Source organism: Xylaria bambusicola (genome assembly GCF_022495145.1).
Source record: "Xylaria bambusicola strain CBS 139988 unplaced genomic scaffold F5B22scaffold_32, whole genome shotgun sequence".
NCBI classification, from domain to species: domain Eukaryota; kingdom Fungi; phylum Ascomycota; class Sordariomycetes; order Xylariales; family Xylariaceae; genus Xylaria; species Xylaria bambusicola.
The window spans coordinates 227,216-251,328 of record NW_025953585.1 but is presented as its reverse complement, the minus strand read 5'-3'; the positions used below and the strand labels follow the sequence as shown (position 1 = coordinate 251,328).

The 24,113-nt window shown below is 49.6% G+C and overlaps 10 protein-coding genes across 10 annotated transcripts; 4 read left to right on the top strand and 6 right to left on the bottom strand.

Annotated features, from left to right (window-relative positions):
* Window positions 1-354: 354 nt before the first annotated feature.
* Window positions 355-4,375, top strand: F5B22DRAFT_288348 (calcium permease). The gene is made up of 3 exons (XM_047970384.1): window positions 355-856; window positions 970-3,785; window positions 3,850-4,375. The coding sequence occupies exons 1-3, from the start codon at window positions 697-699 to the stop codon at window positions 4,300-4,302; spliced, it is 3,429 nt and encodes a 1,142-aa protein (XP_047829181.1). The 5' UTR covers window positions 355-696; the 3' UTR covers window positions 4,303-4,375.
* A 914-nt stretch (window positions 4,376-5,289) lies between these two features.
* Window positions 5,290-5,757, top strand: F5B22DRAFT_648241 (uncharacterized protein; the record flags this gene model as incomplete). The annotated part of the gene is made up of 1 exon (XM_047978994.1): window positions 5,290-5,757. One exon carries the CDS (start codon window positions 5,290-5,292, stop codon window positions 5,755-5,757), a length of 468 nt encoding a protein of 155 aa, XP_047829180.1.
* An 89-nt stretch (window positions 5,758-5,846) lies between these two features.
* On the bottom strand, window positions 5,847-7,578 carry F5B22DRAFT_288317 (glycosyltransferase family 1 protein). The gene is made up of 2 exons (XM_047970383.1): window positions 6,644-7,578; window positions 5,847-6,536 (listed from the first exon to the last, which is right to left on the bottom strand). The coding sequence occupies exons 1-2, from the start codon at window positions 7,478-7,480 to the stop codon at window positions 5,937-5,939; spliced, it is 1,437 nt and encodes a 478-aa protein (XP_047829179.1). The 5' UTR covers window positions 7,481-7,578; the 3' UTR covers window positions 5,847-5,936.
* A 1,416-nt stretch (window positions 7,579-8,994) lies between these two features.
* F5B22DRAFT_613604 (uncharacterized protein) lies at window positions 8,995-10,769 on the top strand. The gene has a single exon (XM_047975420.1). The coding sequence runs from the start codon at window positions 9,724-9,726 to the stop codon at window positions 10,237-10,239; it is 516 nt and encodes a 171-aa protein (XP_047829178.1). The 5' UTR covers window positions 8,995-9,723; the 3' UTR covers window positions 10,240-10,769.
* Window positions 10,770-11,131: 362 nt separating this feature from the next.
* On the bottom strand, window positions 11,132-11,535 carry F5B22DRAFT_648238 (uncharacterized protein; the record flags this gene model as incomplete). The annotated part of the gene is made up of 2 exons (XM_047978993.1): window positions 11,132-11,366; window positions 11,477-11,535. 2 exons carry the CDS (start codon window positions 11,533-11,535, stop codon window positions 11,132-11,134), a joined length of 294 nt encoding a protein of 97 aa, XP_047829177.1.
* A 2,657-nt stretch (window positions 11,536-14,192) lies between these two features.
* On the bottom strand, window positions 14,193-15,971 carry F5B22DRAFT_288153 (aldose 1-epimerase). The gene is made up of 5 exons (XM_047970382.1): window positions 15,647-15,971; window positions 15,493-15,592; window positions 15,108-15,434; window positions 14,528-15,038; window positions 14,193-14,445 (listed from the first exon to the last, which is right to left on the bottom strand). The coding sequence occupies exons 1-5, from the start codon at window positions 15,761-15,763 to the stop codon at window positions 14,358-14,360; spliced, it is 1,143 nt and encodes a 380-aa protein (XP_047829176.1). The 5' UTR covers window positions 15,764-15,971; the 3' UTR covers window positions 14,193-14,357.
* Window positions 15,972-16,979: 1,008 nt separating this feature from the next.
* On the bottom strand, window positions 16,980-18,209 carry F5B22DRAFT_637481 (uncharacterized protein; the record flags this gene model as incomplete). The annotated part of the gene is made up of 2 exons (XM_047977443.1): window positions 16,980-17,059; window positions 17,543-18,209. The coding sequence occupies 2 exons, from the start codon at window positions 18,207-18,209 to the stop codon at window positions 16,980-16,982; spliced, it is 747 nt and encodes a 248-aa protein (XP_047829175.1).
* Window positions 18,210-18,487: 278 nt separating this feature from the next.
* F5B22DRAFT_288149 (putative methyltransferase-domain-containing protein) lies at window positions 18,488-20,103 on the bottom strand. The gene is made up of 4 exons (XM_047970381.1): window positions 19,780-20,103; window positions 19,165-19,719; window positions 18,949-19,084; window positions 18,488-18,888 (listed from the first exon to the last, which is right to left on the bottom strand). The coding sequence occupies exons 1-4, from the start codon at window positions 20,020-20,022 to the stop codon at window positions 18,767-18,769; spliced, it is 1,056 nt and encodes a 351-aa protein (XP_047829174.1). The 5' UTR covers window positions 20,023-20,103; the 3' UTR covers window positions 18,488-18,766.
* A 141-nt stretch (window positions 20,104-20,244) lies between these two features.
* On the top strand, window positions 20,245-21,038 carry F5B22DRAFT_288123 (uncharacterized protein). The gene is made up of 3 exons (XM_047970379.1): window positions 20,245-20,396; window positions 20,466-20,585; window positions 20,654-21,038. The coding sequence occupies exons 1-3, from the start codon at window positions 20,360-20,362 to the stop codon at window positions 20,875-20,877; spliced, it is 381 nt and encodes a 126-aa protein (XP_047829173.1). The 5' UTR covers window positions 20,245-20,359; the 3' UTR covers window positions 20,878-21,038.
* A 73-nt stretch (window positions 21,039-21,111) lies between these two features.
* F5B22DRAFT_288136 (uncharacterized protein) lies at window positions 21,112-22,678 on the bottom strand. The gene is made up of 2 exons (XM_047970380.1): window positions 21,675-22,678; window positions 21,112-21,565 (listed from the first exon to the last, which is right to left on the bottom strand). Exons 1-2 carry the CDS (start codon window positions 22,226-22,228, stop codon window positions 21,229-21,231), a joined length of 891 nt encoding a protein of 296 aa, XP_047829172.1. The 5' UTR covers window positions 22,229-22,678; the 3' UTR covers window positions 21,112-21,228.
* Between the last annotated feature and the right edge of the window lie 1,435 nt (window positions 22,679-24,113).

Genomic DNA, 24,113 nt, shown 5'->3' with positions numbered 1-24,113 from the left:
CTTCCCATCCATCTACCCTACCTACTACCCTCTCGCCAATTGTAGAGTTGCATCGGTTGTGGTGCTGGTGGTGGTGGTGCTGTTGCTGCTGTGAGCTGACCGTTTTGATTTGCATCCAACCAACGGCATCTTCTCCGCATCACGCTCGTCGTCATTGCTCTTGGGGAAAGCTGTGCCCTCGCTCTCACCCTTGTCTCGTCCTCATCTCTTCGCCCTCGACCTCGACCTTGGCTGCTGCAACTGCAACACAACATCACTTCGCATGATTCTCCTCGGCCGGTACATATAACCAACCGTACTGTACATATTGTATCTTACCGACTGTAATCATTTATCGCCTTATTTCCCACAAACAATGCTCTCGTCCTCCCTCGTAATTTAAAAACCTCGTGGGCTCTTGGGTTCATCATTTCCGACGTGGCTTTTTCAGCACATGCACCAAACTACCGGGTATCTCTTTTGTTTACGCTTCCAGCTAAACATTGAAACAACGCGAGCAGATAGGTAGTCCAAGTAGGCAGGTAGCTCCCACCCAAGACGTAAGAGGTGTTCCAGTCACCACCTGGGCAGGCTCTCTCCTACCTATGCACGTTGTCCCGCCTCGTTTTCGAACGGCTCGAACGGCTCTCGTGCGCTGGCATGAACAGGTAGGCAGATATATTTGCCATCAGCGTCGTGCATCGCGTCTCAGCCACCATGGACCCCCATTCGCAGGACTCGAGTGTCACAGACTCGCAGTCGCCCACCGATACCCGACGACCCTCAACCAGGCGCGACGCCCCAGAGAGAGAGGGTGTGTTGCCCGAAAGTGTGCCGTCTAGCGATGCTCTGAGGCGGAGATCCGAGCAATCATACGGTATGTCTACTGCTGTGCCGCCACATGCGCTATGGTCCCTATTCCTCCATTGGTCAAACCTCAATCCCATCGCCAAGTGAAAGTTCGAAACTGATCTCTTTTGCCCTGCCCAGGCACCCTTCAGAGCCCTCCTCCGCCTTCAGCCTCTTCTCAGTATATAGGCGACCTTTCCGCTCATGACCGCTCCCACACCAGGGCTAGTCACCAGCCGCTGCGCTCCCCTATGCTAGGCCCCGACCGAGGCAGACAGCGTCCCAGAAAACCTCCCATGACCCGTCGCACCTCGTCCAGCGCACAAGCTCCATATAGGGGTGAGATTTTTTCGACCGATGATGACATACGAGAGGTAGAGAACGATGCAGCTGGGAGGCAAGCATACAACGTCGACTCGACTCGACAAACTTCAACCATGCGTAGGCGAACAATGGCCCCCCCTGCCCTTTCCCGTGTACAATCGAGTCGCAGCACCGCACCGGAGGATGCAGGTATAGACGAACGCCTAGAAGACGGCGCGAGAAGTCCTACTCAAGTCCAGCCTCACGAAGAAGCTGTCATACAAGATTCACCCCCTGACGAAGAAACCCCTGAAGACGAAGAGGATGATGATATAAGCGATGCTGAGAGTTTCACGCTCAAAGATCGCCAGCAAGCCATCAACGAAACGCATCCGTTTGGTATCAGGATCTGGAAGCCTGCGCTATACAAGAAAAATCGATCGGTACAAAAGACGGCCGAGGTCGACATCCATTCTTCCCCAGGTGGCCATGTTAGTAGCTGGTTACTCTTCTTCAACATTCTCTGGACCTTACTGTTTGGTTGGTGGATGGCCTCGTTTGCGGCGTTTGGTGCTGTTATCTGTTTTATCTTCGCTGCCGCCCCTAGTGGGAGAGAGTATGGACGAGTGTTATGGGGCTTGGCTGGTTATCTGTTCTATCCCTTTGGCAAATTTGTTCGTCTTGAACAGGACGAGGCCTACCTGGATGAAGACCAAGGCGAGGGGCGCAGTATCAGTGAGTACGAACAGTGGCAGAGCGGAGACCTTGAGTATGGCCGGCTCTTTTTTGGTCCCGAATCCCGGAATCGATCCATCGTTGGTCGTTCAAGGAGGAGTATAGATTCTGAACCCAGCGAGACGGACAGTCTGCTCGGGCGCTCTGTTCGTCACGGCTTAATTGATGCGGAGGAAACAGGCCGTCGCCTGAAAAGGCGTCTGTTCGGCCGAGGGGAGTGGAACATCGGACGAGTCATATTCTTTATCGTCTTCTGGGGACTCATCACTCCCTCTCTGCTCATCGCATCCGCCATATGCTGGCTCTTGGTGTTCTGGATCCCCATGGGGAAGGTCACCAACCTTCTCTTTGATCATCTGAGGAGACATCCGCTAGCATTATCCTTCGAGTCCGATATCACGACAGCGAGAGTTTCAGACGGGCCTCACTCCTCGATTCTACTCTGCACCTACCGCGCTGTGGGGTCTAAATATTGGAAGTATACTATCGATGGTACCAATATCTTCCTTATCAACCTTATGGCCGTGGTCTTTTTCGTCATCTTTGATTGGCTAGTATTGGAACGTGTTTTAGGAATTGAGAGCTTCATAACATCGCCTGGTTTCCTCTTTGTCGCTGCCTTGTTCTCCATCATTCCCCTCGCCTACTTTATTGGACAAGCCGTGGCTTCGATTTCAGCGCAGTCCTCCATGGGTCTAGGTGCCGCTATCAACGCTCTCTTCTCGACAATTGTTGAAGTCTTCCTCTACTGCATTGCGTTGAAGGATGGTAAAGGCCAATTGGTTGAGGGTAGCATCATCGGAAGCATTTTCGCGGGTATCCTCTTCTTACCTGGGCTATCTATGTGCTTTGGTGCCATCAAGCGCAAGACTCAGCGCTTCAACGCCAGATCAGCCGGAGTGACATCTACTATGTTGTTATTCGCGGTAGTTGCTGCCTTTGGGCCAACACTGTTTTACCAAATCTATGGAACACATGAGCTTCGATGTCAGAGCTGTACTGACTTCTGGAAACACACGGGTGTAGAACGTGAGCGGGAGCGGGATTGCCGCCGTTGCTACTATTCCCAGAGGCCAGCACTAGATGATCGTTTCTATATCGAGTCTGTTCGTCCCTACTGCTACTTGGCGGCTGCTCTTCTGTTCTGTTCCTATATAATCGGTTTATGGTTCACTCTTCGAACACACGCAGCAGTCATCTGGAACAGTGAAAGCGACGAGAAAAAGCAGGATGAGCATCATCACTTACTAGCTGCTCGTATCTCTGATGCGCGTCACGCTGTCGATGCAAGTGGTACCGATATACAGAATAGTACACTATACAAACGGATTCTCGGCCAATCTCTAAAACAAGTTGGTCTTCCAGGAGATCCAGACAGCCATCATTCGCGCCAACCGTCAGGGCCGGGCTCTATTCCGCCGAACGGAGCTGCTCAAACCGCGCACATGGTCCCCCCCAAAAGTAGTGGTAGTGGGTCGGACAGCATCCGGTCCCATGTCCAGATTCCTGGCTTCTCAGATGCTGAGAATAACAACTTAATCCGTGGTGTGACTGAACTCGCTGCCACTGCGGCCGCTATTGCCGCCCGCGATGCACGAGGTTCACGTCGTATCTCTCACCAGACATCAGGTGTGGGCGCCAGCTCATCGGCGGCGCGGCCCACGCCTCTGCGCTCGAGCACTTTCCCTGATATGGAAGACGCTGCAGAACACGCCCAGGCTTCCCACGGAGGACACGATGCTCCGAACTGGGGTAGAATGAAGAGTTCGATCATTTTGATGGGTGCCACCGTACTATATGCCATTGTTGCCGAGATATTGGTTGACACAGTGGACGTGGTATTAGATAATTATGCCATTGATCCTAAGTTTCTGGGAATTACGCTGTTCGCTTTGGTTCCAAACACAACCGAGTTCCTGGTAAGTCACATCTATTTCGCACACGCGCCCCCTAATTGTCTTACTAATGGCGGCTGCCTTTTAGAACGCTATTTCATTCGCAATGAATGGAAACATCGCTCTCTCTATGGAAATCGGTTCCGCATACGCTCTTCAGGTCTGCCTACTCCAGATACCCGCCTTGGTCCTCTTCTCGGCTGTGTTCCCCTTCCAGCCTTCAGGGGATCAACAGGATCCCATCCACTGGACCTTCAGCCTACTCTTCCCCCAGTGGGATATGGTGACTGTGATTCTATGTGTCTTCCTCCTGAGTTACATGTATGGCGAGGGAAAGAGCAACTATTTTAAAGGTAGTATCCTACTTTTGACATACTTGGTCGTCGTCGTCGGTTTCTACTACTCTGATTTCTCGGAAGGCGCTGCCGACCTAGATACATCTCGTTTCGATACTCTCGGATCAAATGGCGTATGGAAGACGTATAAAACGGTTGGACGAGGAGCTAATGCGCCAATGTACGAAGTCGGTGTGGATATCTGAGCTGTTCTGTCGTATATATGATTCTCTCTGTCCTCTGAACTTGACAAGCACGAGGGCTATCTTATTGTCTGAGTTCTCAAACCTCAGGCTTGTTCTGTGCTTTGGCATTTCTAATAGCGTTTGCATTACTACGGCGTGGTTAGGTTCACCAACTATGGAGTATGGATAGGCATAATATCGTTCCCCTGTTCAAGATTTTCCTTGACTGGTTAGAATACATTGATACCTCGATCGTAAGATAGACGTCGGTGGCAAAGTTCAATTTATATAATTTCATCGCTAACAGCAAATAATGCGACGCTGATTGTGCAATCTTTGAAGACAGGTGAATATCCTGCCTACAGGAGACGAGCAAGGGATCCGACATGAGTGTACGTGGAAAATGTTGATTTAATAGGTGCTTTGATTTGAGCGTAGTTCATTAGCCTGACCGCTTTGTCATCCCCCCTTTTCGTCAACTAAATAATACTAACCTCTCATCCGTCGAAGTCATACTCGCTGTTGTGTTCTGCTACTATTGTATATACCCAGTTATTCCTATGATAGTATTTGGTCTCGTTGGCGCCTAAAAGCCATAGGAAATCAGAAGCGACTAATTCAATGAGCGTGGCTCCTATTATTGTCTACACCTTTCTATATCCTTTCTCACAAACTATCGTCGGGTAAGACAGCCACAACATCTTGATGATGGAGAAAGATGGTATTCTACGAGTAACTACATCTACTCGAATGTTGCCTGTTGCCTGACTTGAATTCTAGTCAGAATACTATGTCCCTTTTGGTATCTTGTGACGTCAGACCCTTCGCGACCCTCTCACCGTATGTTCACAATATACACACCACGTGTAGTATATCTTAACCCTTCGTTAAAGCTCGAGATAGTTCTTTAGTCAGTGAAATTAACATCCTTTTGTAAATACCATAATTTCAAAAAAGGATAAATCCCTAGCAAAATATATGTTAAATGTTTTGTCAATAGTCAACACCATGTCAGTCGATTTGACGCTTCCTCCCATTAGTTCGCCGGCTCTCGATCCCTACAAGCACGTCGAAGATCCGCTGCTGCCATTCGCACTCTACATCCACATAGACGGCGTCAACGAAGACGATGTATCGGCCATCGAAAGCGAGTGCAATTGTCGGCTCCCGGATAATCCGATGGTCAAACGAGGGCCGCGGCACGATCTCGCAGGACAGCCTTTGGTCGCCGCAGTCACGGATCACCTAATTAACATATCTGCGCGCCGCTTCGATCCTTTCTACTTCGTGGCGGTCGTGGATAAAGATTGGAAAGAGTCCGGGGTGATCCTCGTCACCATGGACGACGACTCCGATGAGAATGTCTGTCGTGTCGACCGGTTGCGTGTCCCGGCTGGGGATTCTGGCATCTTGTTGGTTAATCTGCAGATAGCGAATCAAGATTGGTGCGAACTTAAGGATGAATACGAGGAATAGCATACAGTTGGTGATGAGGAGTGGTGATGAAAAGGGCAATCGCCTGAGATATATTGGCATACAACTCATTCGCCGCACATATGTTCTGAGGGCAACACCGGGCTTTCTGAACAATAACAATACCAATGAAGTTCATGACTATCTGAGGCATGTTCTATACCGTCTACGCTATAGTAGGTCTAAAACATAGCCCTCAGCTCTCTCTCCACGGTGCCCAAGGCATCGAACTCTTCTGCTTCGGCCCTTAATTGCATAGCCCGTGTCTTGTATTTAGGATTGGCGAGGACAGTATCAACTCCCTTTTCAAACGCTTCAGGTGTCTGCTGCTCTATGCCCAGGTTGATAGCGAATCCCGCATACTCTGCCCTCATACCTAGCGTGCCCTTATCTTCAGTATAGCCAGAGAGGACCATCGGCACACCATGCGCGACACAATGTGAGAACACACCGTAGCTGCCGTTCGAGACGAAGACGTCCGCATGCTCGATGACTGCATCGTACGGGAAGTAGTCTACGACAATGGTATTTGCCGGCACCGGTATTGGCAGCCGGTCTCCCAGTTCGGCGCCTCTGACACACAGGATGGCGACGACGAGAACATCGTCCCTGTGTGCCAACCCCTGAATCGTCGGGATGAGCACATTTTCCCAGTCGATAGCTAGGGTCCCCTGCGCAATGGCTACGATCTTCTTGCGGGAGGCGGAAGTCACATCTTTCGCACTGTTCTCTTGCACCCGCGCGAACCAGTCCGGGAACACGAAGTTAGGCTTGCGCCAGGCCTAAAAACATGTTAGTTGATTGTTTTTAACTTAATAACACAGGACTTGCTAGATTGAAAAACATAAGGACGTTAGGATATAGGGAATGAAACTCTATATATACACACCTTAGGCGGCAGCGTCCCGCCAAAGGCGAAATTAGGCGGCCAGTCTGATCTGGGATACTCGAGCGAAGGGATACACATCTGTAGGGTCTTATCGGGAGCGACGAAATGCATATCCCATAAGACGTGATCAATTTTCTTAGCATGATCGCCGAAGAGACTTTCCATCGGCTTAAAAGCCGATAATGACTCCAGTGTAACTGGGAAGCGCTCCCACGCCTCCTTGAATATGCCTTCTCGCGCCAACTTGGCGATGAGCCGGTTTATCTTCGGGTCCTGGCCGGGAACGTAAGGCGTGTCCATCCAAAAGTCGACATAGTCCACCGACGTCCACCAAGGTGGGATGATGTTGACGCCGAGAACCTTCGGGAGCTCGGAATAGCCGGCGGGCAACGGAGCGCCGAGCCTGAACGGAACAATGCTACCTGCGGCGGCAATTTCGGACACGATGACAACCTCCCGACCCGGTTCCTTCTCTCGTATAATTGTCAGAGCGTTCCGTGTTGATTCAAGCTGGCTGGGCATACAAGCGGCTAACAACCTGAGACATGAGGGTGCGGTTTCTATACCAGTCCCTAACCCGTGGACAGGCATCCATGTCTGGATGTAGGTATCGCTGAGTCCAAGATAGGGAATAAATTTGGCCCCAGTGGCCTCGATGGGTTCTTTGAATTCAGTTCCTCCAAGGTAGTAAAGATCATAACCACGCTGGACGAGATATTCCGCAACCTGCATAAGAGGAATAGTGTGGCCCGCAAACGCAACGGATTGGACTAGGATGATGGGGTCCTTTGAGCCACTCCCCGACGACACTTTACCATTCAATGTATTGTGTGCCATGGTATTTATCAAGCAGAAGCTATGGTGATACTAGCAAGTTGCAGTGAATGTCTAAGTCCTTTAGGTAATCGGGGTGAGTTGGCGCTAGATAGCATAGCAAACCGGGCCCGATATTTATGATAAAGGAGGATGAGCAGAGGGACTGACAAGCCCTCCCTCGGTGCTTTGGCCCATAATCTCAAAACGTGTTAGCATTCTGCAAACCTCGCATGCATACTGGCGGGGATGATAAACCGAGGCCTTTGTGAGAATAGTCATCTCTTAGCTATGGAGCTCTTGCCAAGGTCGATACGGCGATGTCTAGCCTGAGCTGTAAATGGATCATCTGGCGTCCCCATCTTGTTGCGGAAGGTAAGCATGAAGCCATGCAGGTTTCCGGGATTTAGGAGATTACTCGTGGCTTCTCTTGATAGATCTCGAGACCCCTGTCGTGCATGAGAAAAAGAAAGTGCTAGATTCGTCATCCTTATCACTTCGGTTTCACGATTGACGCTCGCCTTGAGCTGTGAGAGGAATCTTAGATAATACGACGTTCATCATTCTGGAGGGACCATGGTAATGGAGCTGGGTAGGGTTGCAGTGAATTACGGCACAGCGTACTAGCCCCTGCAAGCCAAGCTCCATAGGCTATTTTGAATAAGCGTATCATGCGATCAGAATATGATTCGCTGAGGAGGTTAAGATGCAGCAATGCTTGTGCAAGAGCTGGCGAAACCGAGTGCCCGATAAGTAATCAATGTGGACTCTGGAACTACGAAGTATGTATCCTGCCATTGCGTCTTCAATGAGTAGCTCGTTCTATAGAGGCCCTCGGAGCAGCGGACTTTGAAAAGAGCTATAAGATCATTCATATCGACAGATGATTGGCTTTGACATGCATGCCTGCGCGAAATACGGCACTTGCTATTTGTTCATTCCCATGTCATGTAAGATGCCAATAGGTTCGAGCACTAACACTGCAGTGAGACAAACGTACATTAGTAACCAGAACGAAAACGGCAACAGACGACGAGGGCCAGTAGGATCACCACAATACCATGATGACTCAGCGGAGGCATTATAGTATCACAAGTGATAACTATATGTACGTGAGAGCACATTCCCAGAAGCAAGGCTACTTGTTTACTGATATGATGTATAGTAATTGTGTTGAGTGATCACGTTTCTGATGCACACCCCTGGCCACCTAGGTATGATACGCATTACGCCGTAACTGTAGGCCCGGGTCTAGATTGATCTCCGACGCCGAGCCATCTTCAACGACGTTGCTCGATGATGTTTCTTGCAGTGCCACATTGAATGCTATAACTTAACTCGGGGTCGGTTCAAGCATGGTTTCGGCGAAAGTAGCCCGTTGTTCTACAGTAGGGTCGACATGGCCTCGCCTGTAACCCCGCCCCAGATAACTGTCCCACTCATCCACGAGAATCTTGACGCCCGGAGGATCTAGTGAAAAGGTCGATCACACGGGGTTTCTCTGAATCCTTCGGTGGTGGATTACGAATGCGGGGTGACGGCGATGATACTCAATGGGGGCCGTTACAGGTTTAAGCTTTTGGTCTCTGGGGCGTCTTGACAACCTTGCGCTACTCCGCGCTTCGTATGCACATTTCGGCGCTAGATATGCAAATCCTCCTCATGAGATACTTTAAAAGCACAGTTTTCTGACCCTCTTACATTAGAGCCGGGTACTTTCTCTTAGCGGATATAAATGGGTAGACCCCGAAGGCCTGCCACGGGCGAAACAGGTTTGAAGCCATTCATCCGATTTTCATATCATAGAGAAGCTCCTTGGGTTACTAGCAAACTATTGCGCGATACGCTGTCTCGGTAAGGCTCTGATATAGCAAATGATTGATTAAGGGGTTGGTATTTTCGTACTCAGGTATCATAAGGGTTTCTCTACTTCGACCGTGAACGAAACCTGCTGTTTTGCTCCATCTAAGCCACCGACACAACCCTACAGATGAAGAGGATGCTATGGCATACGCAACTGGTCGCGAAAGGCTGGAGGCGGTTTCAGAATTGCGACTAGAATGAAATGCTTCATACAAGCGAGAGTAGGTATACTAGAGGGTATTGTCGAGCGGCCTGCCTGTCTATTATGAAGTTGCTGTATCACACAAAACGGCACGTTCATCCTTCCGGTCTCAAAACTGGGCAATTATTCATTACTTAAATCTAGCAGCTCTATTGACCACGTCGCTCTCCGTTGGGCTAGAGGTGCCATACTTCTTCCCGCAATGTCAACGAAAGCAACCAATAACAACAATAACAACAGCGACGGCGCTGAAGCCGTCAACAACAATAATAACGGAGACAACAATGACAACAACTATCAAGTGGCCAATAGCGATGGCACCGGCAGCAGCGCGACAAACACCAACACCGGCAACGACACTGGAGGCGACAATTCTCAAATGAGCAGCGCCATCGGCGCGAACAGCAGCGCGGTAAATAATAACAGCAACGTCGGCGGCTCGACCATCTCCTTCGGCAACAGCGACATAGCAGCCACTCTCACAGCCGCCACGAAGACCATATACGCCGCCGCGATAGTCACATTCGTCTCCCTCGCACTCCAAATCGTCGTCCTCGGCGCGGTCCTCGTCATCTGGCTTCGCAGGCGCAAACTCCAGCGCGGCGAGAAGACGGGAGGACGCCGAGAGAAGGGCGTTGTTTCGGGATACGTGCATCCGGTGAGATACTGGAGCTTGCCGTCGGATGCACAGCAGTATGCCAACCCCGGAGTCCTTTGACTTCTAGAGCTTGCCCCCCTTCTTTTTTTACATCAAAAGTAATTACTGACACCAGCTAATCATAGTGATCGGAGCCCGTGGCAGGACGTCCCGCCGTATAGCTCGCCGATCCGATTCACGGGGCAGGATGCTGCTGCTGCTCGGCCGGCGCCGGCGGCGACTGTGCGGTCTAGTAACTGTGCCGTACGGTCGGAGCTAGTTTGAGGTATAGCCGATACTTCCCCAGACGATTTTGTCAATTGTGCTGAAAGGGGCACATCGGCCAAGCGTAATACGGCGTCCGCGATCGTGGGTATTGGGAGTCTAATTGAATCGCAGGCCTTGAAGAGGATAATGGATACTTTTTTTCCTTTTTATGGGCAGAGTGCGTCTGCATTTAGATGGCTGGAGGGACCAGCTTGTGTATTCCATTTAGATAATGTGGGCGTCAAACCTCCATGCGCTCTTTAGTGCATATGAGCAAGTGCTTTGGCTTTGACCAATATGAGTTATGGGAGTCACGAAGATCCTTTACGCAATGTCATGGAGAGTTGTCTTGAATGAAATAGTCATTCACTACGTTTTCTATATGTGATAAGAGGTTTGAGTGTCGTACGAAATAAGCAAATTCAATGAAATCCACATGGCGTCTGATTCCACCGCAAATCAACTTTAATTCACCAGCGATCTTGAATAAGAGATCAAGTTTCTTCATTTCTGTCGTTGTCTTAAAATTATCCCCTAGGACAAATTGTCTCCTGGGTCCCGTGAACATGACTTGTCCCGCTCTACTATATGACGAACTACATACAGATTAAGATTAGCCCAGATTAGAAAAGATTGAGAGGGTATTAAGAAACACCTACATCACGGCTGATTCATAGAAACGATAACCGTGGAATCTTCCGAGCAGTCAATCCCGCGTCGGCGCCGAGGCCTTGGCTGCAGCGGCTAGAATAGCCGCCATGCGCGCGCGTGACTGAGCCTCAGTGAGCGGCGTGCTGTTCGCAAAGTGCTGCAACGGACGTAACACGCTATCCTCGATATGGGCGTGCGAATTGACGAATCGTTGCATGCTGTAGCCAAGGTCAATCGGGACATTGATCGCGGGGCGCTGAGCAGGAGCCTCGGGTGCGCGATCGTCCTGACTGACCAAGTAAAGGAGCTAGGTCAGCAATCAAGGTCGATATACATCGATAATTAGGTAACAAGAGAGATATCATTATTTCTTGAAAGAAGATAATAGGACGAGGCTTACTTGAGGTACAGATACTGTACAGCTCGCGCAGAGTCGTTGTTCGGAGGGTTTTGAGCCATTCTTTCTTTCTTTCCTTCTATTCGAGGCAATTGCCTTTTCAGGTAGGTGGGTCGAGCGGCGGCGGTTCTGGCAGGTTGGTACCGGATAGTCTCGGCTGCATCCGCACACCAGCAAGCGTAGCCTAAGGTTGGTTGAGGCTGGGTAACCGGGTAGGGATGGGGACCCTGAATAGCTCGCCTGTACAGAGCTGAATCGGGATTAGGTATGAGGCTGTGATGATTACTGGATAGGGATTGGCAGCTGCAAGTTGGACACAGAAACTGGGTTGGACAAGATGCTGTCTTGATGGGATGAGGATCCGATGATGTAGTTACACGCTGAAGTTTGTGTCGATCAACGCAAGTGATGTTGGGCTTGACAGATCGAACGAGTAGGAGGGCACAAGAGGGATTTTATGCGTCTAAACTAGATACCATTCTCTAGGTATGTGCCTTGCTTGACGTGTCCAGCCTACGGCAAGTCATCTCCCATCAACTGGATATGCTAGTCTCGTAGCAAGCTGTATGGGCTTCCCATGTCCTGGGCTTGGCGGTTCCGCTGCTTCAGGCTGACTGACATAGGGACGCTCTTCTCTGCATGATGTCATGCAGCGACTTCGCATCAGTTTGTATCGTGCCTCCTGCCTGTCACAGTCAAGTATATTGGAAGACTTGGTGTTGTAAGTCCGATGCTGTGAGCACAACAATACCCAGCATCGCGGGCTGTTCCGAGGGCGGACCCGGCAGTGTCGATCTTCCCTTGTCTGGGAAGCAGGTAAGATTATCCGACAACAGCGGTTTCTCAGGCGGATTTTGATAAATCCCACCTGAACATACCTGACTCCTCTATGGGCTCTGCATGGGGATCTCGGTGGGAAAGATGCCTCTCGATACCTGAATACCGATCGCCATTGTCGCCACCCAAGTCGTACCACGTTGTCTTCCTCGTGACTGCCAGCAATGGTCGATCATGGCTATTATGGGTTAGGAAACAGACTATTTATTCCCTATCATCCTATCCGTCCACGATGCCGCCGCCCTGGTGGTTAAAAATGGTCATATCTATCACCAATTCTATCATTTAAACGCGATGAAAAGACAGCTAAAGTGTGTGGCCTGGGTTATGCTGCCTCTGCTCACCGAAAAAGAATGACGTCGCGGTTCCCATTCGACGTCATGACGCATGAAATATTTTACGCGACGGGCAGTTGTGGCAGACGAGTTAGCCCATATCTTCCCCGTATCCCAGATGTTGGGGAAAACAAATTGCCGGCGTGAAGGAGAGTAAGCCGGCAGGCAGCGTCATTTGTGAGCTACCAGCTGCTACTATTGTTGTTTTCTTGCTGCCTATGCTAGATTACCGTGGCAGATAAGCAGGAAGAAGACCTCAAGGTCGCAATGGCGTCTACAACGGTTACAAGCCAAGTAAGGATCCAAGTGAGAATTCCGTGAGACGTTGCTTAAGCGAGGATTGCTGAGCCGAGTCTGGGCTGTTGATAATTATGACAGCTACCCTCCCACCTCAGCTGCTACGTCATTGTGGGATGGTTCAGGTTGGAGGGACCCTGAGGCTACCGTTAGCTCCACTAAAAGAAGGGGCAGACCCTTGGACGACAGGGACTGGACAGGGGAGAGATCTGCTGGAACTGGACAAGCGATGGACGAGGGTGAACAAGGGTGAACAAGGGTAAGACGCGGAATCTCGGGTGGGCTTCTCAAATCGTGGGTAGCAGAGATGGGGTTGTGGATTTGTCCATGTTGCCGATGGCGGCGGCGGAGGAAAAGGAAACAATTGGTCTTCTTGTTTGTCCATCACACATCACAGAGCATCATCAAAGAGCGGCCAAGACATCCTGCTCCCTCCCTTCGTATCCTCTGCCGTCAGCGCCACGTCCGGCAAGCCGCGAGAGTTTCCAGTCTTTGTCGGTACCGAATCAACCAGTAGAGAATGACCAACACAAGCCAAACACAAACCACCAGATTCCGGATCGAGCTTAGGATTGCCATCTCTGGATAGTGTCGAATAACTCTCCGAGATCCTTGACGATAGGTACCATATCTCCAGTTCTGGTCCAGTGGATTTGCGTGGGGTACGTGCAAGTAGGTACCTACCTTCTGTACCTAGTACTTATGTATGTATGTACATATGTAGTTCGCCTGGTTCGCATCCTCGTTGGGGATGTCGCATTCGTCCCCTTCCTAGAGCCCCTTCCTCCTCCCCTCCCGACCTTTTTCCCTTCTCCTTCTCATGCCCTGCTCTCTCCAATTGCTCTCGCATTCCTCTCGCAGTGCAACATTACACAACCGCCTGGTTTTTTTGCCACCCATGTTCTAGAACTGTTGATACGCATTGCTTGCAGCGGCTCAGCCTACCCATATCAACCATGTCGTAAAACTCGTTCACAAGAGAGAGTAGTTCGTTCGCGCTCGCTCGCTCGCACGGACGCTGCCTCAACATGCGTGCGCCATCCCCAGCTTCCACAGGCACCTGGCAGATGCGCCCGTTTTCTTTGATGACGTCAGGTAAATGCTTTTAGGAGCACATTACATTACAACGCTGTTCTAGGCGGCCTCAATAGATTGGTACTAATCGGGAGTGTGACGGGGTTCTTCGCGTTAGGATTGAATCAGGCTACGCTAGGCTGACAGACGAATAAGCCATTAGGCATTCTCGCTCGCGAGACTACGCGCCCGCGCAAACATGGCCGAAAGAGATTTCACGAATACGCCGCCGATTCCAATTCAATAGTCATCCAATTCCGTTTCAGTCGTGACGAGCTTCAACGTTTGGTTTCAGGTTTCGCGTATCTTCTTGGCCCTATATACAATCTATAACCGACATCCTATAGGGTGGTAAAAGTCCACGAACTCTCCCACGAGTACTTCTGACCTGGCCCCGTAATCTGGGTATTCCTTCGTCCCCATTCCGGACTATTAGCGAACACGTCAGTCTTGACTACGCTTAAAAGGTAGATGCCGCTTATTTCAGCCATTTTGGGGAAGGAATACTTACTGATTAATTCCGTCCACATAGTCTTGTGCCTCGATTGCGACACACGAACTTCGCACCACCTTCTTATTCCTACTTGTCCCCTGCGTGCTCTTGAGATCTGCCGTGCCATCGAACCAGTTGCAACTATAAATGACCACACCGGGCTGATCGGTCCGGAGCTCTGCCTTGATGCCTGAGAAGGGGCTGGCCAGGGTGACGACTGCCGCGTCAGCAGGGGCATCTTCGATCAAGAAATAGCCATTGTAACCCTCGCACGCGCCTCCTCCTCCGCAGTTGCTAGAGAAACCTGCAAGCTTCTGCGCATGACCGAGGGATAAGTCGGGTACACTGGCAAAATCGTTGATGCTATTCGCCCCTGCCGTTGCGATCTTGCCGGTCGGCAGAGCTCCGTCATCCGCTACCAGATACCGTTTCGAGTATGGCATGTATAGTGTATGGTTCCAAATCTTGACAGTATCAGGGTTTTTGTAGGCATCAAGGTTGAAGTACGTGTGATGCGTGAGCATAAGAGCTGCGAGACATCGTCAGCCACTCCATCCAGTTGATCAGACCTTAAGCCAGGGCAAGGTGTCAGACGAACGTGATTTGACAGTAGGCGACACTGCGTCCATCTTGATGCTCCATTTGTCACCGCAGACGCTGTACGTGACGTTGGCCAAGATCAGACCTGGCATCCCTTTCTCTGAGTTTGGTTCATCGCGGATTGAAAATGTGATGGACTCATTTGTCGCCGCCGTTACGTTCCACGTCCGGTAAGACCAATTGTTTGTTCCAGAGTGCAACGTGTTGGTACCATCGTTTAGCTCAGTCTTGTATGTCTTGTTGTCGATGCTGTAGGTACCATGACCAATCCTGTTCACGTAACGACCTGGTATGCTATTGTAGACCGGGTGGCCCGGGTCCTTGGCTACAGTTCTTCAGTCTTCTGCTAGCAAGGCGCTCGCTGGGACGTCAGGATCACCTACGGTAGTATGCTATGTCATCATAACCGAGAACAACATCAACATCCTTACCGTCCTTGTCCTTGACAAAGAGGTTTGTGAGAGTAGCGCCGTATGGGATGAACTAGGTCGAATTAAATCGATACGAAAGCCATTGCGCGGACGGCTATGAACTAACCTGCGCTTTGATGCTAGGAGAGCTGATAGTGTATTTGCCATCTGCGCCAAGCTTTGGGACGTGCGCCCTTACATAGCTCGTCGCCGCCAGGAGAGGGATGAAAAACGACGACCGCATCTTGTCAGGCGATTGATTTAGATTCAACTCGCAATGAATTGGTCCTCAAAAGTCAAGCCTCGAGGCATCCATCTCCTTTATGACTATTCAACGAGCGTACCTCGGCCTCCTTGCCTTTTCCACTATACCCCCCTCCCCTCTTTCCCCTTTGAAGCTACAAGCCCCCGTTTAGAGGAAACGGGAGGGGCGCTCCACCTGTCTAGAGTAAGTGGTGTTCACGAGATTAATTCCCAACCGGAAGGAAACGACCCGTTGAGGAAACACAGGGTGCATATGTAGCGAAATAGCCTGATATGGGGGTGGATAGTCTCAGTGCTTTGTGGGGGAAAAGATCATTAACAGTTACTGCTTTATTACGTAGACTGTGAGTAATAACCCGTATCTTGTAATTAATCACATGAGATTATTCGTGATAGATGGGATTAAAGGATAAAAGTAATGGATCTTACTTCCTCTACATTGTGACGATGGTTGTACTTAATAAGCTCCTCGTCTGGTCTGACGTGAAGGGGAGAAAGGGCTGCGCGTGGGAATGGGTGCCCGGAGCTAACTGTGGGCTACATAGATGCCTATCCATTTACTACTGGCCGGAGATGAGAGATTCAAGGTGTGCTTAGAAATGCTATTCGAGGAAAATATGTTGGCGTGAGTGTACAATATGGGATTACGACAGGCCTGCGGCCAATGATGATGCATGCAGTCCAAAGGCTCGTCTCTGCTGTCTAATCATTCTTATTCTAGTTTATTTTTTTCTTCTTAAGGACAATAATCATTCGGATTAGAAATGACGGGAATACGATGGGCGTTTGTTTGACAGGCTGCGAGGTTGTTTGTTGTAGTCATCGTCATGAGAGCAATAGGAGGATCGCATAGTGAGATACTTAGTGAGAGAGGCTACGACTAGTTTCGCTTTCGCATAAGCAGAGGACTACAAATCTGTATTAAGACCGAAATATCATGGATACGAAACTGTAGACTGCCTCTTGATTGCTCACAGGGAGCTTTGATATCTGATGCCTCTAACATTTCCGATTCTATGCGAGTCTGCGCGAGGGTGCTTGGGGTGCATAGACTAGCCCTACTTAGGTAAGGTAGATGGATAAACGGATAAGACTGGGCCCCCCGTCCGATAAGAGCTTGGCGTTGGTGGGGCTTAGTGCTAGTTTAGTGGACGAATCAGCAAGTATTGAACTAGTTCAATGGTCGAGTGGACTGATCACCCACTGTGTTCTTCCTCGATCTGAGGCGAATCAGGTGCGCTGTCCGTAATCCTACTCTTCCCAATTCCCGCCTGACCTTGATGAGTAAAGTAGAGTACCGGACAGTGTGTAAACAATAGGCTGTATGATCGAGCCTAGACGAGAGCAATTCGACCCTGTTTTTTTTTTGTCGTTTTCCTCTCTCTTTTTTGTACTTTTGCTAGGCCAGATTGACACGACATATCTAATTGCTTCTGGTAGACCACAACCGGCAACAAACAACACATCTGTAGCATTGCTGCAAGAAGACATGATAACAGAAACACCGACAATGTGAAACAAGGTAGGATGTTGTTTCTGACTAAGAGTCTGACAAAAAGGCGCCATCAAGGTCGATAATGACGGCAGCCCCTCCTATGCGCCGTGTTCCCGTTTCGCTGAATCGGATAATGAGGGGCAAAGCAAACCCAACAAAATTCATGGCCACAACGACGACCTGTATGTGAATATGTCAGTCGGCACGCCGCTTTGCCCATATTTGCAGTATAGGAGCTAAGTAATCCAATCTCGGGGTACTCACAATGCATATGATCACATCCACCAATCTTCGCGATATCGAAATGGCAACTCGGACATTGCTTCGAGGTCCTTCTGACGACGTCGCGGCTAGCTTCATCCTCTCTCGCCCGCTGAAGAAGCAGGGCATGCGGTCTCTGTTCCGCTGAAAGCTGTTCCTGCGCTCCGTGTCCGCTCTCCTCCTGTGCCCAGAGTGCTGCGTCAAACTGGCCGCAAGTAAGACCTGTATGCCATGGCAGACGATGCACTACACAGGTCTGCTGGTGACAATGATGGCATGTGAGGATCGGCTCGTCAACGCCAGCGGGATGCCATTGTCCGGATCCGCAGCCGCGGGAACACCACACGAAACTCTGGTCGCCGTCCAATAAGCTCGTGAGCTGGCGCATCTCGTACTCTTCAAACGTGGCTCTGTCGGCGAACTTTCGGATCGCAGAATAACCTAGCTCAGTAGGACATTGGGGACAAGTGACACGGGTACCGCCCTCCTCGAGGCTATGTTGGATCCAGGTCTCGATGCATGATATGCAAGTGCTGGCGGGGTGTCTGCTTGCACAGCGCCGGGTTGTGTACGCGAATTGACCAGCAAATTTGTCTTCGAGACAGCTGACACACTGTACAAGGCTTGCTGCGCGGGATAGGTTGGGTCTTGTAGTGCTGATTCCGGACATGATGGCTGACGAATCGTAGTAATCTTAGACAGTCGCAGTCGAGGAGCAAAAGATGCTGGGATGATTACAGCAGTGAGGAAGTGGAAGGGGGTTTATAAAATGTTTGAGACATGCTTGTAAGGCATCATGATTGATTATTCGAGATGAGTCTGGTGTTTCCACAGTGATCTAAACGGCAAAAAGGACGTTGCTAGAATCCATTGTCGACACCTTATTTCTAGAAACAGCGACGTCTTTGACAACCATTGATCTAACACTTTCTGTGTTGGCGCTTGGCCTGGGTTATTATGAGCCTGAAAGCTTTGATTGCTTGCACTTAGATGTTAAACCGGTGCATTGGGCAATAATGAGCGTGTAGAAACCTGGATACTCAGGAAGCCCAATATAGGCATGCGTCAACAAAGATGAATTAATAATTTTCAGCCCAGGTGCGTTCAGCTTATTCTGGAAGTAGCCATTTCAAAGCCACTATTCTTAGCCGATTCGGTGATTTTCAGCTTCACGCGAGATACTACTGATATGAGGTCTGTGTGAATGGCATTATAGAATGCGTGTATCTATCCTCCCGAAGTGATCCTTAATATTCTAATGGGTACCGCAGCTGCGTAGAATAAGGCTTTTTGCTCGCGCATCGGCTTGGCGGGAAATGTTATCTCCTCAACAGCAAAGTTGGAATGAGCTTGCAAGAGAAGTCAGTGTATTCGATCTTAGCATCGTATACCAGGTTGTAATAACTTACCACACTCGTTCTGGAAGGTTTGGAAGGTGTCTGCGTTTCGAACAACACCAGCGATGATGACTAAGAGCCCGGGTCTCATTTGAAACAAGTGTTGAAGAGTCTGTATCAAAGCCTTGATAGCCTCTTTATCATATGTCTGTGGTGATAATTCATTAACCCCAGTGCCTCTATTCACGCATGCCATCGTGTAGCTGTGAGGGTAGTCCCAAAACTTACGATGTCAGCTCCGATCACCACATCATAGGGGTCCGAGGAGCACTCTTCTTCAACCCATGTTCCTTTGAGCTCTTCTCCCCACCACAATGTTCTAGCCGTGACTGATTTTCTTTCTTCGATATCATTAAGAACAAGGTTCTCTTTCAGATAGTCGACCACACTTTCATCCCCGTCCGTGGTGGTCACGTGCCTGGCACCTAGGTGTTTGGCACACAAGATGGCGAGAAAGCCTGTGCCAGCGCCAAGCTCAAGGATCGATTTCCCTGCGATTATATCATGACCTGGTTTAGTCAACAGATATGAACCGAGGTGTAAGGCTGCTTCCCAGGTACGGTGACCAGTCGTACGTGACCCGGATATTAGATTTCGCCTCTCTAGTAACGTGATTGTGGGCTCTTCTCCAGTGATTCCGTCGTCGCCCTCATATTTATGCATCTGGCTTTCAGGTAGGCAGGTGAATGTAACGTATGCTCGCTCTTTCATTGTCTCAAACTCAGATGGTACACCATGTGTCATGAGAGCACCAATGCGGCCCATGAGATCATCCGAGATTTCCTAACATCAATGTCAGTGCCAGGAACTGGGATGCGTACAGCTAGATACGTATATACATACATCCTCCTCCGGGTCCTGGATAGACTTCTCAATCCGAGCTACGAGCGGTCGTAGGACGCGAAGCTGGTACCTCTCTGGCGGCAGATGGGCGTTACGGGTCTCATCAAACAGGTGTTTGAACAGCCAGGCCTGTGCATCGCTACGCCTGAGGAGCTGTGGGTGGGGCCATGCTAGGAAATCTGGCTCGAACAGCTGGAAGTACTGGCGCTTCAGAAGTCGTAGCTGGGGATCTACGTCGGCCATGGTAACTTGATGAGATCAGATTATGTTGTTAAGTAGTAAATGAATAATACCAGTATCATGATCTATTTTCTGTGGCCATCCACTGCCCAAACTTATTCGGTGGGGTAAATGTCCCCGCCTAACCACAGGGTAGGCTCCCCGCCCTGACAGACCAGTAACAGGGCCTAGATGTAGTAGGTATTGTATGATCCAAGGTGGCTGTGTTCTCATGGTCAACTGCTCCAGACATCTTACTTCAACAATTTTATTTTCCTAATCTTAGTATATGAAAAGTCGATTCCTTTCATAAAATGCCTATATAAATTTCCCAGAGATCTAATCAACTTCACACAGCATCATGTCACAGAAAGGTGGCACCTATCGACCCTCAGCAGGCAAGGCTTCCAAGTTATGTCAACCTTTTCTTGAACATCAATGGATGTCTAATTGAGACGGTACAATAGCAGCGGAAGATACCCAATTACAGCATTCATCTAGACCATCTATACCTGCGTCTGTAAAGTATGAAAAACAACAAGAATATTGTAAAGAAAAGAGTGATGTCTGCGACTCTCACACTGCTGGTATGTGTCATGCAATATCTACTCAATGAGCCCACTCTTCCTACAAAGTATCTAACCCCGTACACCAGAGCGCAGCGTTTCTGCCTCCGAGAAGATAAGCGAGAAAATGAGGTACTCAGATCCAAGGGACGATGACGACCGGGAATGGGAATTTGTGAGCATCCCTGATGAGAGCGAGAGCCAGAGGGACGGCTCCGACAATGCTTTCGAGTTCCACTATGACCTTACCGTCGGCTGCGGGAAGTGGAAACACACACTCGTCAGCGTGGATGTTACATCCAGATCGCAATGATGAGTGATTTCTCTTGGTAGTAGGCGTGGAAAGCTTTACCTCATTAAAAAAAAACAAATCTTCATGATAAATGGACATTTTGGAACCTATACCAGCGTAGTTGCAACTCAAAACCATACGACTAATTACTAGAGACTGCTGAATACGTGTTGGTGGCGATGGTCCTCGACCGAGCCAGTCATGGTCGAATAGGGGCGTTGAAGGAAGTATCAGGAACGACTCCTATAAGTTGGGATTAACACTGCGCGTTTGAAATAATCAGATAAATACCAACTCAAACACTATCATTGGTTTTCTCGACCTGGCGAGTATAGCACACGGGATGGTATACAATCAAAAACATGGCAATGCTCATAGCTTGAATTCATTTCTAGGAATACCTGGAATATCCACTCTAGCGCGGTACACATTGCCAGTTGACCCATCCGCCGAAATCGACGTAATGAATAACGTCTTCATATCCTTTCCGCCAAATGCTGGACACGAGGTCATCTTGGCGCCAGGAACGACGCATGTAGCGACTACTTCACCCTGGGGTGAAATCCTCACAAGTTTGCCCTGCGAGTTCGCGGCGGCCCATATATGACCTTCCGAGTCTACTGCTAATCCGTCTGGCATCCCGCCATCCTCAAGATGTGCGAATAGTCGCTTGTTGTTCGTCGTGCCGTTCTCGACGTCGTATTTAGACCTGTAATGTAAAAATCATCAGACATAGCTGCGGATTTTGATATTGACCGTATTCCAGGACAGTCGCAGCGTGACGACTTTGTCATCAAGGGGAGTTTGGCGATACGTACTGGTAAATCTTGCCTTCCGGTGTATTACACGTGTACATAATTTTACCATCAGGCGACCAGACAGGCCCATTAATGACGGCAGCCCTTTCATCTTCGTTCCCCGCCGACATGTCCTTCACGTTCCCCCCATCAAGACGCCATAGCCGGCCAATTGCAGCCTCTTCGTCTAAAGCCATGCTGCCAGCCCACCAGCGTCCGCGAGCGTCGATGCCACCGTCATTCATGCGCACCTTGTCCTTCAGACTCGCGTCTTCCTCGTGTCTGATCACGGCGATCTGCTGTATAGCGCCGCTAGTAGAATTAAGCAGCGCGAAGCCGAGACGCGTCTGTACGGCCAGGATATCCAGGCGTCCCTCGACGATCTCAAGCCGTGTGATGGGCTCGTCCAAGTGGACCGTGTATCTGCCCGCCCAGCCGCGGGATAGTGGAACGCAGTGCACGAGGCAGTTCTTGATGTCGGCGAAGAAGAACGTGTCGTCTTCCTGACGATATAAAGGACTCTCGCCCAGCCCCGAGGCGGAGGGCAGCCATTCCTCCGCCGTGTATTCCTTCATGGTAGTACGACACAACAAACGCGATCTGAATGAAGACACAGGAGTTCCTATTCTCGGAATCTTACATGTCGCGTGATCTCCTTCTTCAGGATCTTTCTTCCTCTTTCTATATTTGTGGATGTAGTCAATGACGTCAAGCCTATGTCATTCTGGTATACTTAACTGGTTTTACTTACGGTCGGTCCGAAATCGCAAAGACATTCGATTCTATTAACTAAATTGTGGAATGATGGCTTGGTATACGAGAAGACTAGCTCTTCACCTTTTGGACATTTCGATGATTTAATCCCTTGCTTAGACCTGGTAGTATTGAGATCTAGATCTATTACCTTAGATTCCGGGTTCGAATGGAGCAGTGGAGTGGACTTGTCTTGGACGATCAAAGAGGAATATTTAGATCATGCAATAGATACTGTATATAATCTTGTTCGGAAATGAAATATAAATGGCCTCACCGTTTCAATGGAAGGCTAGTGTCAAGCTGTAGATAAAGTACCAATGAGATGGCTTGGTGATAACTTGTCACAGGAGAGCTTCCCATTCTTCCCTACCTACCTAGTCTATCTACAAAGGACATGAACACGTACAGAGTTGAGGTCATACGATGCTTACCTTGACAAGCTACTCATGAATGTCCAACCGACTTCCGAAAGTAGGTAGTTCATAACAACTTCCCATCCCTTCATGTATAAAACCTCTCTTATACTCTCGAGAATTGCTCCTGATCTCGTATTACCGTCTCGGAAGAACTAGTGGTGTAGTCAAATCCACGCGCTGATTCGTGGATCCGGTAATCACTGTGCACTCGGGCCACCGTCTTGGAGGCCCTACAACAGGTTTCCTTCCCCCTTCTTCTTCCATACAACGAATGACCCTGCTTTGTACCTCTCTTTGTTCTGAGTACACGCGAGGGCTGGGCCCAAGGTCTTATCAAGGTAGAGAGAGTTGGATAGTGATATTATAGATAGGTAATTCTTAGAGCTACCTAAGTACTTACCTACGGCATCATCAGTTGAGATGCTGTAACCGACTACAGTACTACTAGGAGGTAGATACCTAGGTACCTGATTTATCGTGCCTGGCGTGGGGGTCACCCATTCATTGTAAGTACGGCCCCTAAAAGCAAGACATGCCCACTAGATTGGGCCAGTATCAAGCCTGTAGATACCTATAATCTTGCTAGGTAACCCCCCTATCAGTGCTATCACAGGGAAGCGTGACCAGCACAGGTACCATCAGTCCCCTAAGGTACCTGTAGGGACCTAGTAAAGTTAGGCTAGCCCCTGTAGCGCCGTCTCAAGTACAGGGCACCGCAAAAAAAGAACCAGGTGGGCTACCTGCCCTGCTTACCCCGTCCTCATTCCTCCCGTCATCATTCATTGTCTGTCTTGTCTTCCAATTCATCAGGACAGAATTCCGAAGTCAACAGTCATGAACAGCAAAGACAAGGCACAGAGGATGGAGGCTTGGTTGCTAATCCATCGCCTATATCTGCGAGATACTTCACAAGCCCCGAATATGCGTCGTCTTCACTCTCTGCCAGCATGTCTGGCCTTGCACCTCCTCCGCCTCCGCCTCATATTGATATATGGTCGGTCGTAGCTCGAAAGAGAGGCCCATCCAGGTAATGATTTTACGCTTATTCTCCTCCTATTCCTGCAGGCTATTGTGACATCTAGCAGTCCCTTTGTTCTTGTCTCCATACCAGGCACAACTAACCACAGGACTTCCTCCTACTTCTAATTCTACGATCTCACCGTTACTGTCCCGGTGCCCGATCGCCGCGATGGAGCCTCCTAGCTTAGTTCTAGGGAGCGCCAAATTTAGCTATGGTTACAGCTTACAACCGCCATTGCATCAACGACATTTATGGACACTCAGTCGA

Excerpts from the sequence above, each read along its gene's own strand:
- F5B22DRAFT_288348 (XM_047970384.1), top strand. The coding sequence starts at position 697 with ATGGACCCCCATTCGCAGGACTCGAGTGTCACAGACTCGCAGTCGCCC. Across the intron at positions 857-969 it reads GAGATCCGAGCAATCATACG|GCACCCTTCAGAGCCCTCCT; the intron begins GTATGTCTACTG and ends TGCCCTGCCCAG. Across the intron at positions 3,786-3,849 it reads CAAACACAACCGAGTTCCTG|AACGCTATTTCATTCGCAAT; the intron begins GTAAGTCACATC and ends GCTGCCTTTTAG.
- F5B22DRAFT_288317 (XM_047970383.1), bottom strand. The coding sequence starts at position 7,480 with ATGGCACACAATACATTGAATGGTAAAGTGTCGTCGGGGAGTGGCTCA. Across the intron at positions 6,537-6,643 it reads GCGGGACGCTGCCGCCTAAG|GCCTGGCGCAAGCCTAACTT; the intron begins GTGTGTATATAT and ends ACATGTTTTTAG.
- F5B22DRAFT_613604 (XM_047975420.1), top strand. The coding sequence starts at position 9,724 with ATGTCAACGAAAGCAACCAATAACAACAATAACAACAGCGACGGCGCT.
- F5B22DRAFT_288153 (XM_047970382.1), bottom strand. The coding sequence starts at position 15,763 with ATGCGGTCGTCGTTTTTCATCCCTCTCCTGGCGGCGACGAGCTATGTA. Across the intron at positions 15,593-15,646 it reads CTCCTAGCATCAAAGCGCAG|TTCATCCCATACGGCGCTAC; the intron begins GTTAGTTCATAG and ends AATTCGACCTAG. Across the intron at positions 15,039-15,107 it reads GTCGCCTACTGTCAAATCAC|CTCTTATGCTCACGCATCAC; the intron begins GTTCGTCTGACA and ends GATGTCTCGCAG.
- F5B22DRAFT_288149 (XM_047970381.1), bottom strand. The coding sequence starts at position 20,022 with ATGGCCGACGTAGATCCCCAGCTACGACTTCTGAAGCGCCAGTACTTC. Across the intron at positions 19,720-19,779 it reads TCCAGGACCCGGAGGAGGAT|GAAATCTCGGATGATCTCAT; the intron begins GTATGTATATAC and ends CATTGATGTTAG. Across the intron at positions 18,889-18,948 it reads AACCTTCCAGAACGAGTGTG|CTCATTCCAACTTTGCTGTT; the intron begins GTAAGTTATTAC and ends TTCTCTTGCAAG.
- F5B22DRAFT_288123 (XM_047970379.1), top strand. The coding sequence starts at position 20,360 with ATGTCACAGAAAGGTGGCACCTATCGACCCTCAGCAG. Across the intron at positions 20,397-20,465 it reads CACCTATCGACCCTCAGCAG|CAGCGGAAGATACCCAATTA; the intron begins GCAAGGCTTCCA and ends ACGGTACAATAG. Across the intron at positions 20,586-20,653 it reads CTGCGACTCTCACACTGCTG|AGCGCAGCGTTTCTGCCTCC; the intron begins GTATGTGTCATG and ends CCCGTACACCAG.
- F5B22DRAFT_288136 (XM_047970380.1), bottom strand. The coding sequence starts at position 22,228 with ATGAAGGAATACACGGCGGAGGAATGGCTGCCCTCCGCCTCGGGGCTG. Across the intron at positions 21,566-21,674 it reads CCGGAAGGCAAGATTTACCA|GTCTAAATACGACGTCGAGA; the intron begins GTACGTATCGCC and ends TTTACATTACAG.